At 42.8% G+C, this 15,048-nt stretch overlaps 1 protein-coding gene across 9 annotated transcripts in view; it reads left to right on the top strand.

Annotated features, from left to right (window-relative positions):
- Nucleotides 1-15,048, top strand: part of RAPGEF6 (Rap guanine nucleotide exchange factor 6) — a 105,833-nt gene that overhangs the window by 53,638 nt on the left and 37,147 nt on the right. For all 9 annotated transcript variants that reach the window (XM_090150712.1, XM_090150708.1, XM_090150706.1 and 6 more), the window contains 4 exons: nucleotides 6,496-6,627; nucleotides 12,309-12,492; nucleotides 13,327-13,463; nucleotides 14,395-14,553. In XM_090150712.1, coding sequence (XP_090006838.1) covers nucleotides 6,496-6,627; nucleotides 12,309-12,492; nucleotides 13,327-13,463; nucleotides 14,395-14,553 — 612 coding nt within the window. The remainder of the gene's footprint in view (nucleotides 1-6,495; nucleotides 6,628-12,308; nucleotides 12,493-13,326; nucleotides 13,464-14,394; nucleotides 14,554-15,048) is intronic.

The raw sequence follows: 15,048 nt of genomic DNA, 5'->3' as shown, positions 1-15,048 counted from the left end.
AAACAAACACAATTTCTGTTTACACATTGGCTATTCCCAGAATTATGGAGCTTCAGCGGCACGCTTGGTTTTCATACCAAAGGTTTTCTCAGCCAAAGTCCACCCTTATCTCCAACACTGAGACATTTGTGTGTCAGATGCTGAGCATTATCGTGAGTTAAAGCATAGTGGTAATCTATTATTTAAACATATGAAAACCAAATTAAAATTGCATTACGTATGTGGTTTAAGGCAACACCAGAATTCCATTTGAAATTCTGTCCTCGTGTCACCTTGTTGTAACTAAGGAGATGTCATACTTCTGAGGATGTTTCCCTGCATGGGATGAGCCATGCAGACCAAAAACCTCTCAGCTGTGGGCACAGAGCAGCCTCAAGGGATTTTGCATATTTTTTTTGATTCTTTTTGCTTTGTTTTCCTATTTTCTTTTGTAAGCCCTAGGTTATTGTGGGAAGGCACTGTAAGGCTGTCATACATGCAGTGGGCTTGGTCCCTGTTTCTTTGAGACTCAGAGGAAGTATACACTGCAGCTAATGAGCTGAAGTAAGATCTGAAATAAAACTGCCAGCAAGTGCCTCCTTTGTGCATTTTGGAAAGGAGGGCGACCTGAGAGGTTTGGTACCTTTTTTCTTTGCATAATGTTATTGGAGGCTACATTGAGCTGAATCCGTTGGGCAAATATTTGATCCATCAGGAGGTGAACATCAGCCCTGAGCTGAGCTCTGAGGCTGCGTGCTTTGGGAATTCAGTTTCAGGGCTGGGCATTGCCTTCATGGAGTCAAAACAATAATAATAATAAATCATTGCTGCTCTTTAAGAGTCTGAAGAAATTTTTTGCTCCCTGTGTGGAAGGAGGAAATGGTTTTGTTTGCATTAAGTCGGTTGATGACTGATGTCAGCATACATAATTGAGCTGGGCTCATTTTGCCCTCTGAGGAGTAGCTTTCTCCTCTCCCATTAGCACGGCTCTGTATGTATTTTATACTTACATCTCTAATTTGGAGCAGAACTGTGGCTTGTGTGCAAAAAGTAGATGTAAAGCAGAGTTTATTTGTAATAAATACTTAGAGAAGAGGGCTAATGAAATACTGAAAAATAACTTTAGAGAACTCCAGTGGCAAATAAAATGCAGAAAACAGGGTTTGCTCAAGCTGAGGGTGTGTGAAGCAGCACTGATGGTGGAGCTGATGAGATGTTGGGATGGGGAAGGTACAGCAGAACCTGTGCCAAGGAAACTGAAAGCAGTGCTCCTATGCTAAGCAGAGCTGGGCAGCTGCTGCCTGAGGGTTGGGACAGAAGTGAGAACATACCTTTAGCTTTCCAGCAGTTTCAGTTGTGGTTTGCTTTGTAGGAAAGGTGTCAGAGGTGTGCATGGCATTGGCCAGGGGAGAGGAAGGCTGCCTAGAGGCTGGGAGTGCAAATAGGAATGGAAATGCAGAAATGTGGGCAGAGCTGGTTCATTCCAATGGCAGCTGTGTGAAAGGGATGGAATCAAGGGCATCAATGAACAGCAAGCCTTTGAAGGGAAGGAGGGAGCCTTCCTTGACTCGCAGGTTGGAATGGGCTGAACTTTCTGCATCAGCCAAGAAAGAAGAAGTACTGCACTGGGCTGTGGTGGAGCTCCAGTGTAAGCATTTCCCATATCTCAGGGGTTACCAAGTGCTGTCACAGTTAATGCCCTCAAGGTTTGTTAATGGGTTCCAGCTTAAAACAGTGGCAACTCCTTAATGGAAAATCCCACGTGATAAAGCACACATCCTTTATTTTGCTTTAAATGGGGATGGTGAGGTGGCATGCAGCCGGTGGGCGCGAGGGCTGCGCGGTCTCCTCTGCTCTGTTCCAGGGATATCAGCCCCGTGTTGTTTCTGGACATTGCTCATGCTGGCAACGTTTCAGGGAACTTCAGAAAAAGCAAATAAGGTGTGAAGTTACCGACAGTCTGTAAAAGCAAGGACAAAACTTGCTTACGCAGCCTGCAGAAGGACGGAGTGTTCCTGCGTCTGAGGCTGGTGGTGCTTCTCCTGTGTCCTGCAGGCATCGATCTGCTGTGCACATCCCTGCAGGGAGCTCAGGAGTCTGGTGTCACGCTCTGTTCCCAAGGAGTAAAGGGCAAGGGGGAGCTTTTATTTCCTTATGGTTCATTTTTCTTCCTTTAATTCCTGCTTTTGGTGGATGCTGACTGCCAGGGGACTTGCACAGACTGTGCTTCTTCAGTAGTTCTGATTCTGGTGGTGAGTCCTTTGTTGTTACCCTCGTTGCAGAGTGACTCCATGTGTGTTCCATAAACCAGGTCAGGCTTCTTTTACAGGTACTGAAAGTCAGCGTGTGGGTCTCGTGTCCTCCTTTGTGTTAATTTATGTTGCTAATTTGTGTTGTAAATGCCCTTCCAACCTCTGTTCTAAGGTTATCCAAACTGTTTAAGGAAATGCTGATACCTATTTTCAAAACTTGCAAAGTCACTGACGTTGCTTCTCAGTAGGACCTGCAAATTTGGTCCCATAGGAAATGCGGCACGGAGAGCATGGATCCCTGTGCCCGAAGAGATGTCTCAGTCCTTTCCCTGCAAAGAACAGGGAATGCAAAGTCTAAATTCTCGCTTTATCCCTTCTCCATTTTAACTTCTGCCCACTAGTAACTTATGACTTCGGCTGCTTTCTCCTTGTGTAAACTCTGCAATAACTTTTCCACAACCTTCATTTTTAGGCATTCCCCAGAAGCACATCAGGAGAAATTTATCCTCAGGGTGAATAAATGTGAGTGTGCTTCTCAAGAGTAGGTTGGTGATCAGCATGTAAGAGGATCCCATAATGCTGCGCAGGACGTGTGCGGTCTTAAAAATCTGCCATACCAAAATTAGCTTTTAATTGAATTTCCCAGTGTTCTGCGATTTCTCTTTTTGAGAGTCAGTGGTGTTTACATCAGAAGGGAATGTCACTGCAGACGTGCTCTACTTGGGGCTGTAGGAGTGGTCTGCTCCCTTGTGAAACACAGCGTGTGTCGTGGGGAAAGCTGGCACATCACTTGTGTATCCTGCGTCATCAGAGGTATGGATCTATTGATGCAAAATTAAATTAATTATATAGACTAATTTAGAAAATGAATGTTAATTGAGAATTCCTGTTCAGACACACACGTCCCGCTAACGTGGTGGGTTTTGCTGTCTTTGCATTGTTGACTATCAGACACCTCAGTCTGGATGCCTGGAAAATGTGATGCAGGGAGGTGCAGCTCAGTAATGCACCAAGTAGTAGGAAAATGAGGTGGAATTTTGTATGTGTAAAACTCAGAAATCACTGCAAAGCAGCGATGGTTGTGGGGGAAAAGGACTGACCTTTGGGAATTTGGGTCGGTTATGATGGGAGTGTGCAGCTGGTTGGTTCACTGCTCATCCTAATGGACATGGGAAGCTCAACATTTCTGCTAGGGGATAGAGAGCTGCAGGAAAACTGATAGGAGGATATTGTGGCGTTCGCCTCTCTGTCAATGAGCTTGGACTAGAAAGTGGTAGAGAAGGATGCGTGCTTTGGGTGCTCTACAGGGCATATCTGCCTCATAAAAGACAGTTATAGACAGAAGCAATCTTTACAAAATAATTCAGGGATTTTTACGGCATGTTTTTACATGCTGAGTGGCTCTTCTCCCTCCCATGCTGACAAATGCTTGCTGTGTTAGCTGTTTAGCAGAGTGGTACATATGGCTAAATGAATAATTTAGATGGAAGTCCCAGTTCATACACCTAACAATGGCACGAAGTCTAAACCTCTAGATGAGAGAGAAATTGGTTGTTTTCGTGCTAAGACCACAAATACCCACTCTCCTGTGATGCACAGAACACTTGGTGCCATTGGTTGAGAAAGCTGTCGTGGAACCCAAGGCAGCCATGATTATTGAACATGGTGCTCCTCCTGGTGGGTTATCTCTCAGTCTGCTGTCCTCACGTCTTCAGCCAACAGCTGCCAGGTCTGGGGGAGAAGTCAGCATTTTTGAGTGGGGAAAGGCAGCACCAACACTTTTCCCTAAGAGTTTCAGTAGCAGTGAATGTAATATTGTGAATGTTTCCTGAAAACACAACCAATGAGTCTTTGCTGGGTGCTGCCTGCTGTACAGGAAGGAATATGCAATTTTCTCTAATTTTTTAGTGTCTGGTTGTGGTGTGTAGGCGTGATTCCGTGTTGTGTGAGGTAAGTACTCCATTTCTAGCCACAGCACGCATCTCTAGACTGGCTGGGCAAGTGTGTTGGCTCCTGGATGGAAACCTCAGCAGGGTCTGGGAGGAATCGCATCGCTGCTCTGCTCTTGTCATGCAGTCAGCTTGAGGAAGTCCAGAATTCTACATAAGATCAAGATGTCTTGATTTACCTTTATAAAAAATAAATATGTCCCTTTTGGAGGTATATCTGGCTTAATAAGGGAAGAGCAGAGCTGCTCCATGGAGCACCAGCACACCAAACACCAAAGTGCTGCACTCTGTGCTGCATGCTGTTCCTTAATTCTGTTTACAATAAATAAATAAAATAATTGATTGAAATGCAGTGCACATTCCGAGTGGTTAATTAGGAGATGAACAATTTTGGAAGAGATTACTGGATATATAAGGTTTTTCTTTTTTTCTTTTTCCTTTTTTTTTTTTTTCTGAAAGATTCTAGTGTGGACACAGGTGAATGTTGCTGTTATGGACTTGTTTCCTTAACACACATTCTTCTAAGATACTGACGCATTTGGAACAAGCGTCTTAAGTTTCTCCCATATAAAAACCACAGCTGAATAGGTGAATGCTTTTCAGCAGTAGCTCAGGCAGTTCCAAAATGCTTTCAGCAACATCATTACCACATCCAGTGAGTCCACCCCGCGTCCGCTGCTGCAAAAACATCCGCTCCTCGCAGTGCTGCTTAGTGAGTTCTGAAGGGAAGAAAATTGCTTTGGGTAATAAAAATGACACACAAAAGACAGAAGCTGTGATTTATTTTGGGAGATTGAGTAGAGTGGCAAGCAGCACTTTAAAGGTCACTTGTCTCAAATAAACCTTATATCTCTCTCAGATTTAAAGAGATGCTGCAGTGTTTCCTTACACCTAGCTTGCATTAAATGTCTTTCCCAATAACATATGGCAAAGTCCAGCTGGAGCAGCGTGGGTGCCCATGTGCTTTATAGGTGATGGAAATTAATGTGAGTGCTGGCTGGGGGAGTGGAGATCAGTTCTAAGTGATTAATGGCTTGATTACAAGTACTCCTCTGGGGAGGAGTGGTGGTGGTTTGAGTTAGTCTTCAGTGTGCATTTGTGAGAAGTACACACAAATGGCACACCTGACGTTCCTTTGTTTTGAGAGCTCCGTTTTGTTCTGGCAATACTTCTCAGCCTCAACACATGAAGCTGCCTTTGTCGCACGCATCTTACATTTTGCACTGCCAGTTACAGCAGGTGGGCTGGCGTGGCACTTTGGCAGCAGTGCTGTGTGGGGAAGAGCTGCAGGGAAACGCATGGAGTCGGTTCTGCTCCTGATCCTACTCCTTCCTCTCCTGAAGGTCTCTGAGCCGTTCCCAAAGGCTGCAGGGCATTGTGAGCCTGGCAAGCAGAGCTGGAATTCAGCTTCCACACTTCACCCTGCGCTGAGCAGCCTCTATCCATGCTATGGGAACCAGCAGAGCCTCAGGGGCTTAACCAGTGCCTTAACTCAGAAAGCTTTAAGGGAGATAGTGGAGTAATATTCTGCCTTGCATCCATTAGTGGTACCTGCTGCTTTTCTGTGTATGGCACAAAAACATGCGCTGTAATAAGCATGCATTTGGATTTAAACAAAGCCAACCAGTGCCCCATCCATGCTGAAGTTGAATCCCACCTCCTTTGTGTCAGCTCTCTCCACACACAGATAGGTTCCTTTGCCCCTGGATTGGGTTCTGCCAGCCGAGGGCTTCCACCTTTTAATTGCTCCCCTAAACTGACTTTTTTTCAGCCTGTGAAATTTATTGGTGGTGAAAAATAGTCTTCAAAGTGTTAGGTGTCCCGTGTGTTTGGATCGAGTTTGCTGCTTGGTATTGAAGGCTGGGAGGATCGGTTTGGTTTGGTTTGCTTTGGTTTTAGTGGCAATTTGTGACAGCTTAACAATCTTTTGCATTTCAGACCTTTAAAACAAATTTCCCTATTTTTAAATTATGTTCTCCATCCTGGATTGGAGGATGAGGTGATGTTGAGGATTGTGGCTGGCATTATCCCTTTGCCATCTCGTGGGCTCTTCGTTCTGCTGGTGTGTGTCAGTGTGCTGCAAAGGGCCAGACCTTTGTTCTGCAGGTGATGCATCATTACACATCAGTCCCATAAGATCACAAGTGTGACTGGACTTCATCTAAATTCACATTTTCTCAAAATACGTCTCAGGTTGCAGGGGAATATTCAGATATGTAACAAAAATTTCATTAATAACTTTGCATGCAATCCAGATTTATATGACCTTTTTTTTTCTTTTTCCTGCCTTTTCCCCAAATCCCTCTTGTTTACAGCTTCCAGCTGATCTTACCAAGATGCATCTTACAGACAATCCTCACCCTCAGGTGACTCACGTCCCTTCAAGCCAGTCTGGGTGCAGCATTGCCAGCGATTCTGGGAGCAGCAGCCTGTCTGATATCTATCAGGTAGAATTGCATTTGTTTCTTAGTTCTCTTTTTCCCCACCCCCCTCCCAGCTGGAAATTGCATTTTGCCTTTCCTAATTGCTCTGGCAGCATTATGTGCTGCTGTAATGCCGACTGGTTATCAGAAAGCATGAGGTCAGACGTTCACCCCACACAGTTGTTTGTTATATTTGCTGCCAGAATTTGGGCGGAAGTCCATCAGGAGCTGTTGCACAGACCTGGTGGGGACATTTCTGCACTGACATCTGCATGCTCTTCTGATGGCACTTCCTTTCTGGTTTTTCCTTGGCACACATTCCATTAGCAGTGAGGTAGGTGACAGTGAGCAGATGAAGGTGCTAGTGACAGTATGCGTGCAGGTGAGCTTGGCTTCACTGCAGTTTCATTCAGTACTTGCTAAACACAGCTTATATTGATAAAGAATAAAATATAATGAGCGGAGTTGCAGTACAGAATGCAACAAAATAAATGCAGCAAGTTCTTATACCATGTAGTGTCCTACAAAAGGAGCTTGGTTCTGGTTTATTTCTTGCTTTATCATTTGAAGGGAAGACTCAGAGTTTGGTTTTGATGTGTTTCTTTTCCCCCAGTCTTGTTAACATTAAGAACATCTTGTTCCTGTTCTATTTTCTCTGGAAAAAGAGGAATTGCTTATAGATTGCGTGACACCAAAGCAGTGGCAGTTTATCACTGCCTCCCCTTCCTAATGCTTCTGCAAACCCGGTGCTGCTTCCCACCTCAACAGCTCCCTCCTTGCTTTTCACCTCTCTGTGTACCAGCACGTGTGCTGTTGCTTTTAGAAGACACGTGGTGATTTATGTGCTGAATTATGGAGCAGATTCCATGAAACCCTTCTGCCTGTCGGGTTCCTTCCTTGGTTATTTGCATTCGTTGCTCACTGCAGATGTCCTGTTCTGCAAACAAAAGCATGGTAATAAACATGCTCTCTGCACCGACTGACTGTGCAAATTCCAGTGTTTCTTGTTGGGAATAGAAGTTGAGGAACATCGAGAGATAACTTATTAAGTGCATTATCTGTAAACGAAGCAGAGCGGCTGCCTCGTGCCAAATTGCAGAGCTGGGTTCATGGGTGCACTTCTGATGGAGGGAGCAGTTTGTTTGTCTCAGAAATGGCACGACTTCATCACTTCCGAGTTCAGATCTGCTTACATTACCAACTAAATAGGAACTGTGGAGTGTTCTGTAGGTGTAGCTGGAATGTAGATACCTGTTCCCCTCTCCTGGAGACTGTCTGGGTGCAGTGTAATAAAGACAGACTGATGGCATATCTTATTTACAGCAAAGTATTGCAAGTTAACTTCAAAGATAAGACATTCAAAGAATGTGTTTGTCCCATTCAATCTATTATTTTACTTCTTTCCATTTGCTCTCTACCAACCAGCTCAGAATTACTTTGATTGTTAATAGCTCTTTCCAAATGCACCCTGCATTCCTAGCAGCAGTGTTGAAAGATTTTGTTCTCCACATTGGTTTTTGTTTTTTTTTTTTCCCCCTTTTCTCCCTGTGGAATTAATTCTCCCAGCTCAAAAAATAATTAGCTGCAGTCACCAGAAGGAGCGTGGCTGTGGTACCTGGGCAGCTCACACACTCAGGCTGATGGCACTTTTGCTGGCCTGTCTACCTGAGCCGTTTGGAAGGATTATGCTAAGTGGAAAGCACTTCAAATGTATTATGGATGAAGCAAATATCGTTCCAGTAAGGAGGGTAGACTCTTATCATCTGTGGTTAAATGCCTTTGAAATGTTGCATTCCTGCTCTTAAGAAAATGCCAAAAGAGCGTGATGGTTAAACAAATAAAAATTACATAAATAAAATAAATGAAGGAGTAGCATTTTAATCTGCACTGCAACACTCAAACGGTGGTGAAATATATTTATGTCCCTGAAGGAATTACGAATTTATTCATATTAAAATAGGCTTTTCATGAAGCATTTGGAAAACGCTGTCTTTGCTTTTGCCGTCAGTTTCATCTCTGTTGCGTGCCAAACTCTCCAGGACTATCATTACTGTCAAAGGAAGACTATTTCTAAATAATTTTTATTAATGTAGCCTTGAAATGACCTTTTGAATGAATGATATCATAACATTAATTTTTAGTGTGTAGCGCCACTATAATTCCAGAGCAGGAAACGGATTAGAATGATAGAAACAAAGGGTGAAACTTTTTTTTTATTAAGATTTGGAAAGGGTTTTGGTTTATCTGCGTACACTTCATTCATCGACAGCGTTGAAATGAGTTTTCACTTCTTCCAGCTGCTTCTCAGAGCAGGATGTTAACCAGGAAATGAGCACAGGAGCTGAAGGTGAGCTCAGCAGAAACGAGCCCTGCTTGCAGCAGGGCTGCAAACACATTGCATTGAAGCCAGAGCTGCTGAGGAGAATACATTTATGATGATATTTTCTCCCTTCACACCTTCATTTATATATATTTGAAAGCTTTTTCCTACTTTTTTTTTTTTTTTTTTTAATGGCGTATTTAATTTATGTGTTTGTTTTTCTTCAGCCTCTGACAGCTCTTTCAGAGCTCGGATGCTCAGGCTGTTAGGAGAAGCTGTGTGGTTATGTATATAAGTCGAAATGAGGGATTATAACTTCTGCAAACAGCCCCTTGGCCTTGTAATAGGTATCCTCAGGGAAAAGCTGTTCTGCAGGTATTACATTGAGCAAACATTTCCGTTTGCTTTTTCATGGGGCCAGCAAGGGTACCACAGGCAATCCAGGCTGTATGTCCAGGCCTGGGTGGGCATGGTCTCACTTTGACTGCAATGGAGTTGTTGCCTTTATCAATGACTTCCAATGCTCTTCTTTTCCCAAGTGACAAATTCCTATCTATTTTTCCTTAGTTCTGCCAGTGGTCTGCTCAGGGTTTTTTTTGTCTTTTGTTTTTTTTTTTGCCATCACTCATTTGTCACTTCTGCAGCACGTGTTATTTGTGGGCAGCAGTGTTATCGCCCAGCAATGGTTCCATCTGTGGTTAAGGATTTTAAGTTAAGATGGATTATCTATAAAATATGCATCAGGGTTTAGGGTTTTACTAAGGACTTTTCTGTCAATTCTGAAGCCTTGGACAGCTTTCCCCTGAAAGAACTGACATGAAGGAAAGTAAAAACCCCGTGTTCTTAATAGCAGGTTGCACCAGGAGCCATGAGCACTAAAATTACCTGCCATGCAGAGTTATTACAGAACAGAGAGTCCTTCACATGAATACGTGTCAATATCACCAAAGTTATGAGGGCTCCTTGGCTTCCAGAGCCAGTGCTTAGACATCTCTAGGATCAAGCTTTGCCAAACATAGTCTTGTTGTCCCCTTAAAGAAGTTAACAGGAGATATATAAAGTAGAAATGGTGTGATTTTAGAATAGCAAGCAAGGGTTTTGACAGTGAGCTGATGCTCAGCGTCCTGTGCAGTGTGTGCTGCTGGGGCTGCTCCAATGGATTGGCAGTCGGTATTTTTACCCTGTAGACCCAATTGTGAACAACCATATCTGTGCCAAGTTTGAGGACTGGAGCTTCTGGTTTATTTGTTGTAAATTAATAAATCATAAGTTTTCTCTTAAGAATGTAGCTTGATTGAATTGTAATTTATTTACCAGGCAAAGGGAAGATTGGTTAATTGTTCTGTGCAGGCTGTACAATGCACGTTTTAAATATCACCTTCCTGTAGAACGTGTATCCTCCATTTTGTTACCTTAGCTTAATGTTACAGAAGTGGGAATTAGCACTGTACTCAGTTTTACTCCGCCTGGGAACTTGAATATGAATTGTGGCTGTTCAGATGAAGAGATGCTGGAAAGGTCTTAGAATGAAATGCAGCACTGAGCATGTGCTGCCAAGGCTCTCCAAGCACAATTTGCACTTCGGCTTAATTCCAAAACTGTTAATGCGTGAGCTCCATCAGCCAGCAAAGTGATGTAATAAAAACAGATTTAACCCTATGTTTTGCCACCCTGCTCTGCAGGAAATGTTTGTTAAATCACGTCAGCCTTCTTTTTAATTAGGTTTGGTGGATAATGGTAACAAAGAAGACAAATCCAGAGACCTCAGAAATATACCTGACCGGTGTTTGTCAGCCTGGTGCAGAGGGCAGTGCTGCTCCATCTGCCCGAGGTCGGGTTTGCATTGGCAGCCCTGTGAGGAGCGCGGGGGCAGCGCTTTGCCGATCAAATCAACGCTGGCTTCGGTGATGCAACTCAGACTTCCAAACAGCAGTGCTTCAGCATCGTGCTGCTTATGTCATGTCTGGAGCTTCAAGCAGGAGACAGGAGACAGGATTAGTAACCGTCACTGAGTTATTGATAAATATTTCTCACTTCAGAAGAGCAAAGAGCGTTCCGTCTCCTTTTTAATATCCTGCCATCAAACGTTGGGTTGCACCCAATGGAGCAGAGGCATCTAACAGCTCTGCTTTGTGCTGTAGTCGTTAGCTCATCGCTGGCTCTCCAGCCGTCCTCATGAAGTGTCTGGGAGTGAAATGTTGTAGGCACATCAGGGAATTGGTGTTAATGAACAATATTCTAATTGACTGTGGGGGAAGGTTCCACTGGGGCTCTTCTGATGGTTGTAAAAATGAATGACAATAAAGGAGATGGGCATAGAAGCTCATAGTTTTACCATCTTCTCAAATGTGTGCCTCTGAAAATGTACCAAAATGGAATATGTGTGTTCAGCATACATCGTGCACCAATGGCACTTTACAAAACGAAATCATAGAAATTAATGTTTAAACAATTTGTTTAAACTCCCCAACAAGTGGGAGTTTGTTTACAGAGGATTTTTACAATAGGTGTCCATTGATCAGTTGCATGCTGCCTTAAATTAAGACAAAACGATTGAGGAGGTATTTTGTGGAAACTGGAAGTTTGGAACCGCTTGGTTTTGTTTCTTTTTTCTTGCCTTCCATCTGTTTGGAAAGTTATTTTCATTCCATTACATCATTTAAACTTTACACGAGAAAATATTGCAAACAGTTCTTGTGTGATGCTGCTTTTTGGTGCCAGCATTTCTTTATCTTAAACTGTGGCCTCGTGTGTGTCTGCTCAGTTTGATGTCTATATTGCCATCTATTGATGACAGCAGAAGTGTGTCTACAGACACTGGGTGACTACTGTTGTTACTGGGTTATATTACTACTTGGGTAATGTTAAGTCTTAAATTGTGAGAAGCCATTTGTTCACATGAATTCACAAGGCACTAAGTGCTATAAGGAAGTGAGAGTTGGCCAGCAGAGACAGGAGTAGTCATCCTCATCTCTTTGTTTCAGAGGTGTATTCTCCAGCTGGCATATTGATCATACACTACAAACCATTGCACAGTACTGGAATTAAAAGTGAGATCAGATCCCTTTAATTGCATTCACTCAGCTGGGATTATTGTCCCTCGATGTCACAAGTTGGTGTCAGTGGGCTTGTATGGCCTGCAGATCGTTGGGAGTGTCGTTAGGAAAGAAGGAGAGCACGTGCCCAGTACACAATTGAAAACTTGTGATCACAATTTGCTAGCATGGTGTTGCTTTATGCCACAGGTATGTATTTATACTGCCTACTTTCTAGTTTAAATTGTTGGTCGTAGAATTTTTTTGTATTATTAGCTCTACTAAGATAAGACCGAAATTAATTGAATGGAATAATTGAAGTCTTTATCTGATGGATGTCTTCTCTGTAGGCTACAGAAAGTGAGATGGGAGATGTTGATTTAACAGGTCTTCCAGAAGCACCTGTAGACTCTGAAGATGAAGAAGAAGAGGAAGATGAAGATATTGACAGAACTTCAGATCCACTTCTAGGGCGAGATGTTGTACGAGAGTGCCTTGAGAAAGAGCCTGCAGATAAAACTGATGATGATATTGGTGAGGAGAAAAGAAGTAGATCCTTGTATAAACCTGTATCGTGTAACTTCAGTCAGAGAGTAAACTGTTAACTTAATATTAAACGTATATCATCATCATTATGAATGATGCCTTCCAGAGATCACTTTGCTCTAGGGATGCTGTTAATTAAATGATTTTTCTTCTATCTGGAAGAGTATTTGTTCTGAGAATGCAAGTATATTTTGAAAAAACAGTCTTTGAAACGTACTATGTGTTAAGTGTTACAATCACTGTATCTGTTGATAGGAGGGTAACGTGGTAATTTTGACTGCCTGTGACTGTTGAATTAATTAGTTATGGAACGTTGAAGAGAACATGCTGGTGCTGCAGTGTAGATAAGCTTAATCGTGAACTGCAAAATATTTGAAAGGAAAATAAATTATTGCAGTGCCTAACTGGAAACTGGCGTTAGTTTAATGGCAAAATTTAGGTTCTACTACACTTCTGATTACTTCTCTGAACTCTGAAAAGTGTTTTGTGCTCTTGATAAGCTTATAATTACTGTACAGTGAGGGTATTTTTATTTCTTCTAAATGTTTGAAGCTGAAGTGCTTTTACACTTAGCTAGATTGCTGCCTTAAGAGTCAATCAGGGCATGATCAGGACTGCAGAGCCAAGCTTTTTTCCCCAAGTTTTGATGACAAAACGCATACTGGGCTCATTTAGCTGCAGGCACTAACAAGGACTGCAACACCACTGAGCGATTCCTTCCGTGAATTAATCTGAGCTTTAATATACCTGTGGGAGGGCATGATATCTAAGGAACCCCTGGGCCTTGCAGTCTTCATACCAATGTTTCCTTTTGTCTAACAGAGCAATTATTGGAATTTATGCATCAACTCCCTGCCTTCGCAAACATGACGATGTCTGTAAGAAGAGAACTTTGCTCAGTGATGATATTTGAAGTAGTGGAGCAAGCGGGGGCCATCATACTTGAAGATGGCCAGGAAGTAAGTAACCATCTGCAACGCAGTTGAAGCACCATGGGCAGAAGGCTGCAGGTGGTGCAGGGCTGGGGATTGTTCTCTGCAGCTCTCCCACTCCTGAAAGCTAAAGAATTCCTCATCTCTTATCATGACCCACTTCCGAAATCCCTAAACCTTAATCCGTCTATGTGTTAGATTCTGCCTGTGTGCTCAACTTCCTTGTTCAGGACTTCACTGTGGTTGAGTATAGAAAAAAAAAACAAAAATAAAAACAGCATTCAGTAGTTTATGCTGTGGATTACTATAAGTGCTAAAATCTAAGAGTTTATTTTGGAGTTTACTTGTACAGAAGAATACATAATTTCCATTGGTCAAATAACTCTCTTCTTTCAATGTAAGGATCTCCATAATCATGGAGATGGATCCTTGAATAGCAGTGTAGGTAGCATAACCTAAATATCTACGTTGGAAGCAGTTGCCAGTTAGGCAGTGGTTGGATTCCCAACACTGGTGCTCTGAATTCTTACCTGCAGCCTCTCCCTGTCCTTCGATCCAGAGATCTGGAATGGCTGGATCCCATCAATGCTCTGTGGGTGCTGAACATGCTCTTGTTTCCAGTAGTGACCAAGTGGGGGTAGAGCCCTCATGCTCGTTAAATAGTATAAATATACTGTAGCAATTAGCACGCTGATTAAAAAGCAATCTATTCATCAGCATTGCTCCCTACTGAATTAGTACTGAAATGAATGAAGAATGCTGAAAAGCATTCTTGTTTCAGTCAGCTTTATTGCTTGCTTTACAGTACACATTTCTGGTGAATTACATGTTGCAAAACTGTGGTGGCAACAAACTGGAGACTGCAAGAATAAAGCTTTCTGAGATACGAGTGCTGGGACAGCTTATACAATTTTTTGAATGATCTTCACTTTTAAAATTTGTTTTTCACTCCCTCTAGCTCGATTCTTGGTACGTCATTTTAAATGGCACAGTAGAAATCAGCTATCCTGATGGGAAGAGCGAGAGCCTCTGTATGGGAAATAGTTTTGGGATTACTCCCTCTTTGGACAAACAGTACATGAATGGAGTGGTCAGAACCAAAGTAGACGACTGTCAGGTAAGATCACAATTCTGCACATCTAGCTCACATTTCTGAACATCCAGTGAAAGACAGCAGACTTCTTTCATCTTAAGGCGTGATCGTTATTCCAGGAGCAGAAGAAAGGAGGTTGGTATTGGATGGGCCAGGGGCTCTGCTTGTGTCAGGTTAGTTGTACACTGAGTAGCGGAGATTTATTTCACATTGCTGTTGTGTGAGAAACAGGAACTTTTGCATTCTGTTGAAACGTAGCCTTAGTTCACCCTAGTTGTGCTATGTATGCAATTGATGTGCAGTAAGAACAGATAAACAGACAGTAGCCGTATCCAGCTTTTGCAGTGTTTGTTCTCTGTATGATTATCATTATGTTTTGGAGACATAACGTGCTGATCAGTGTTATTTTCCTCTATTTATAACTTTCTGGGCAGAACAGAAGGGCTAATAACAAGTACTGTGCTATGGTGGTTGTGTCAGAGCAGCTCAGAGATGGGACATGAGGATACATTCACGTGT

The sequence above is a fragment of the Phasianus colchicus genome, chromosome 15 (genome assembly GCF_987193195.1).
Source record: "Phasianus colchicus chromosome 15, bPhaCol1.hap1.1, whole genome shotgun sequence".
Lineage (NCBI taxonomy): Eukaryota > Metazoa > Chordata > Aves > Galliformes > Phasianidae > Phasianus > Phasianus colchicus.
This window is presented reverse-complemented; position numbering and strand designations above follow the sequence as displayed.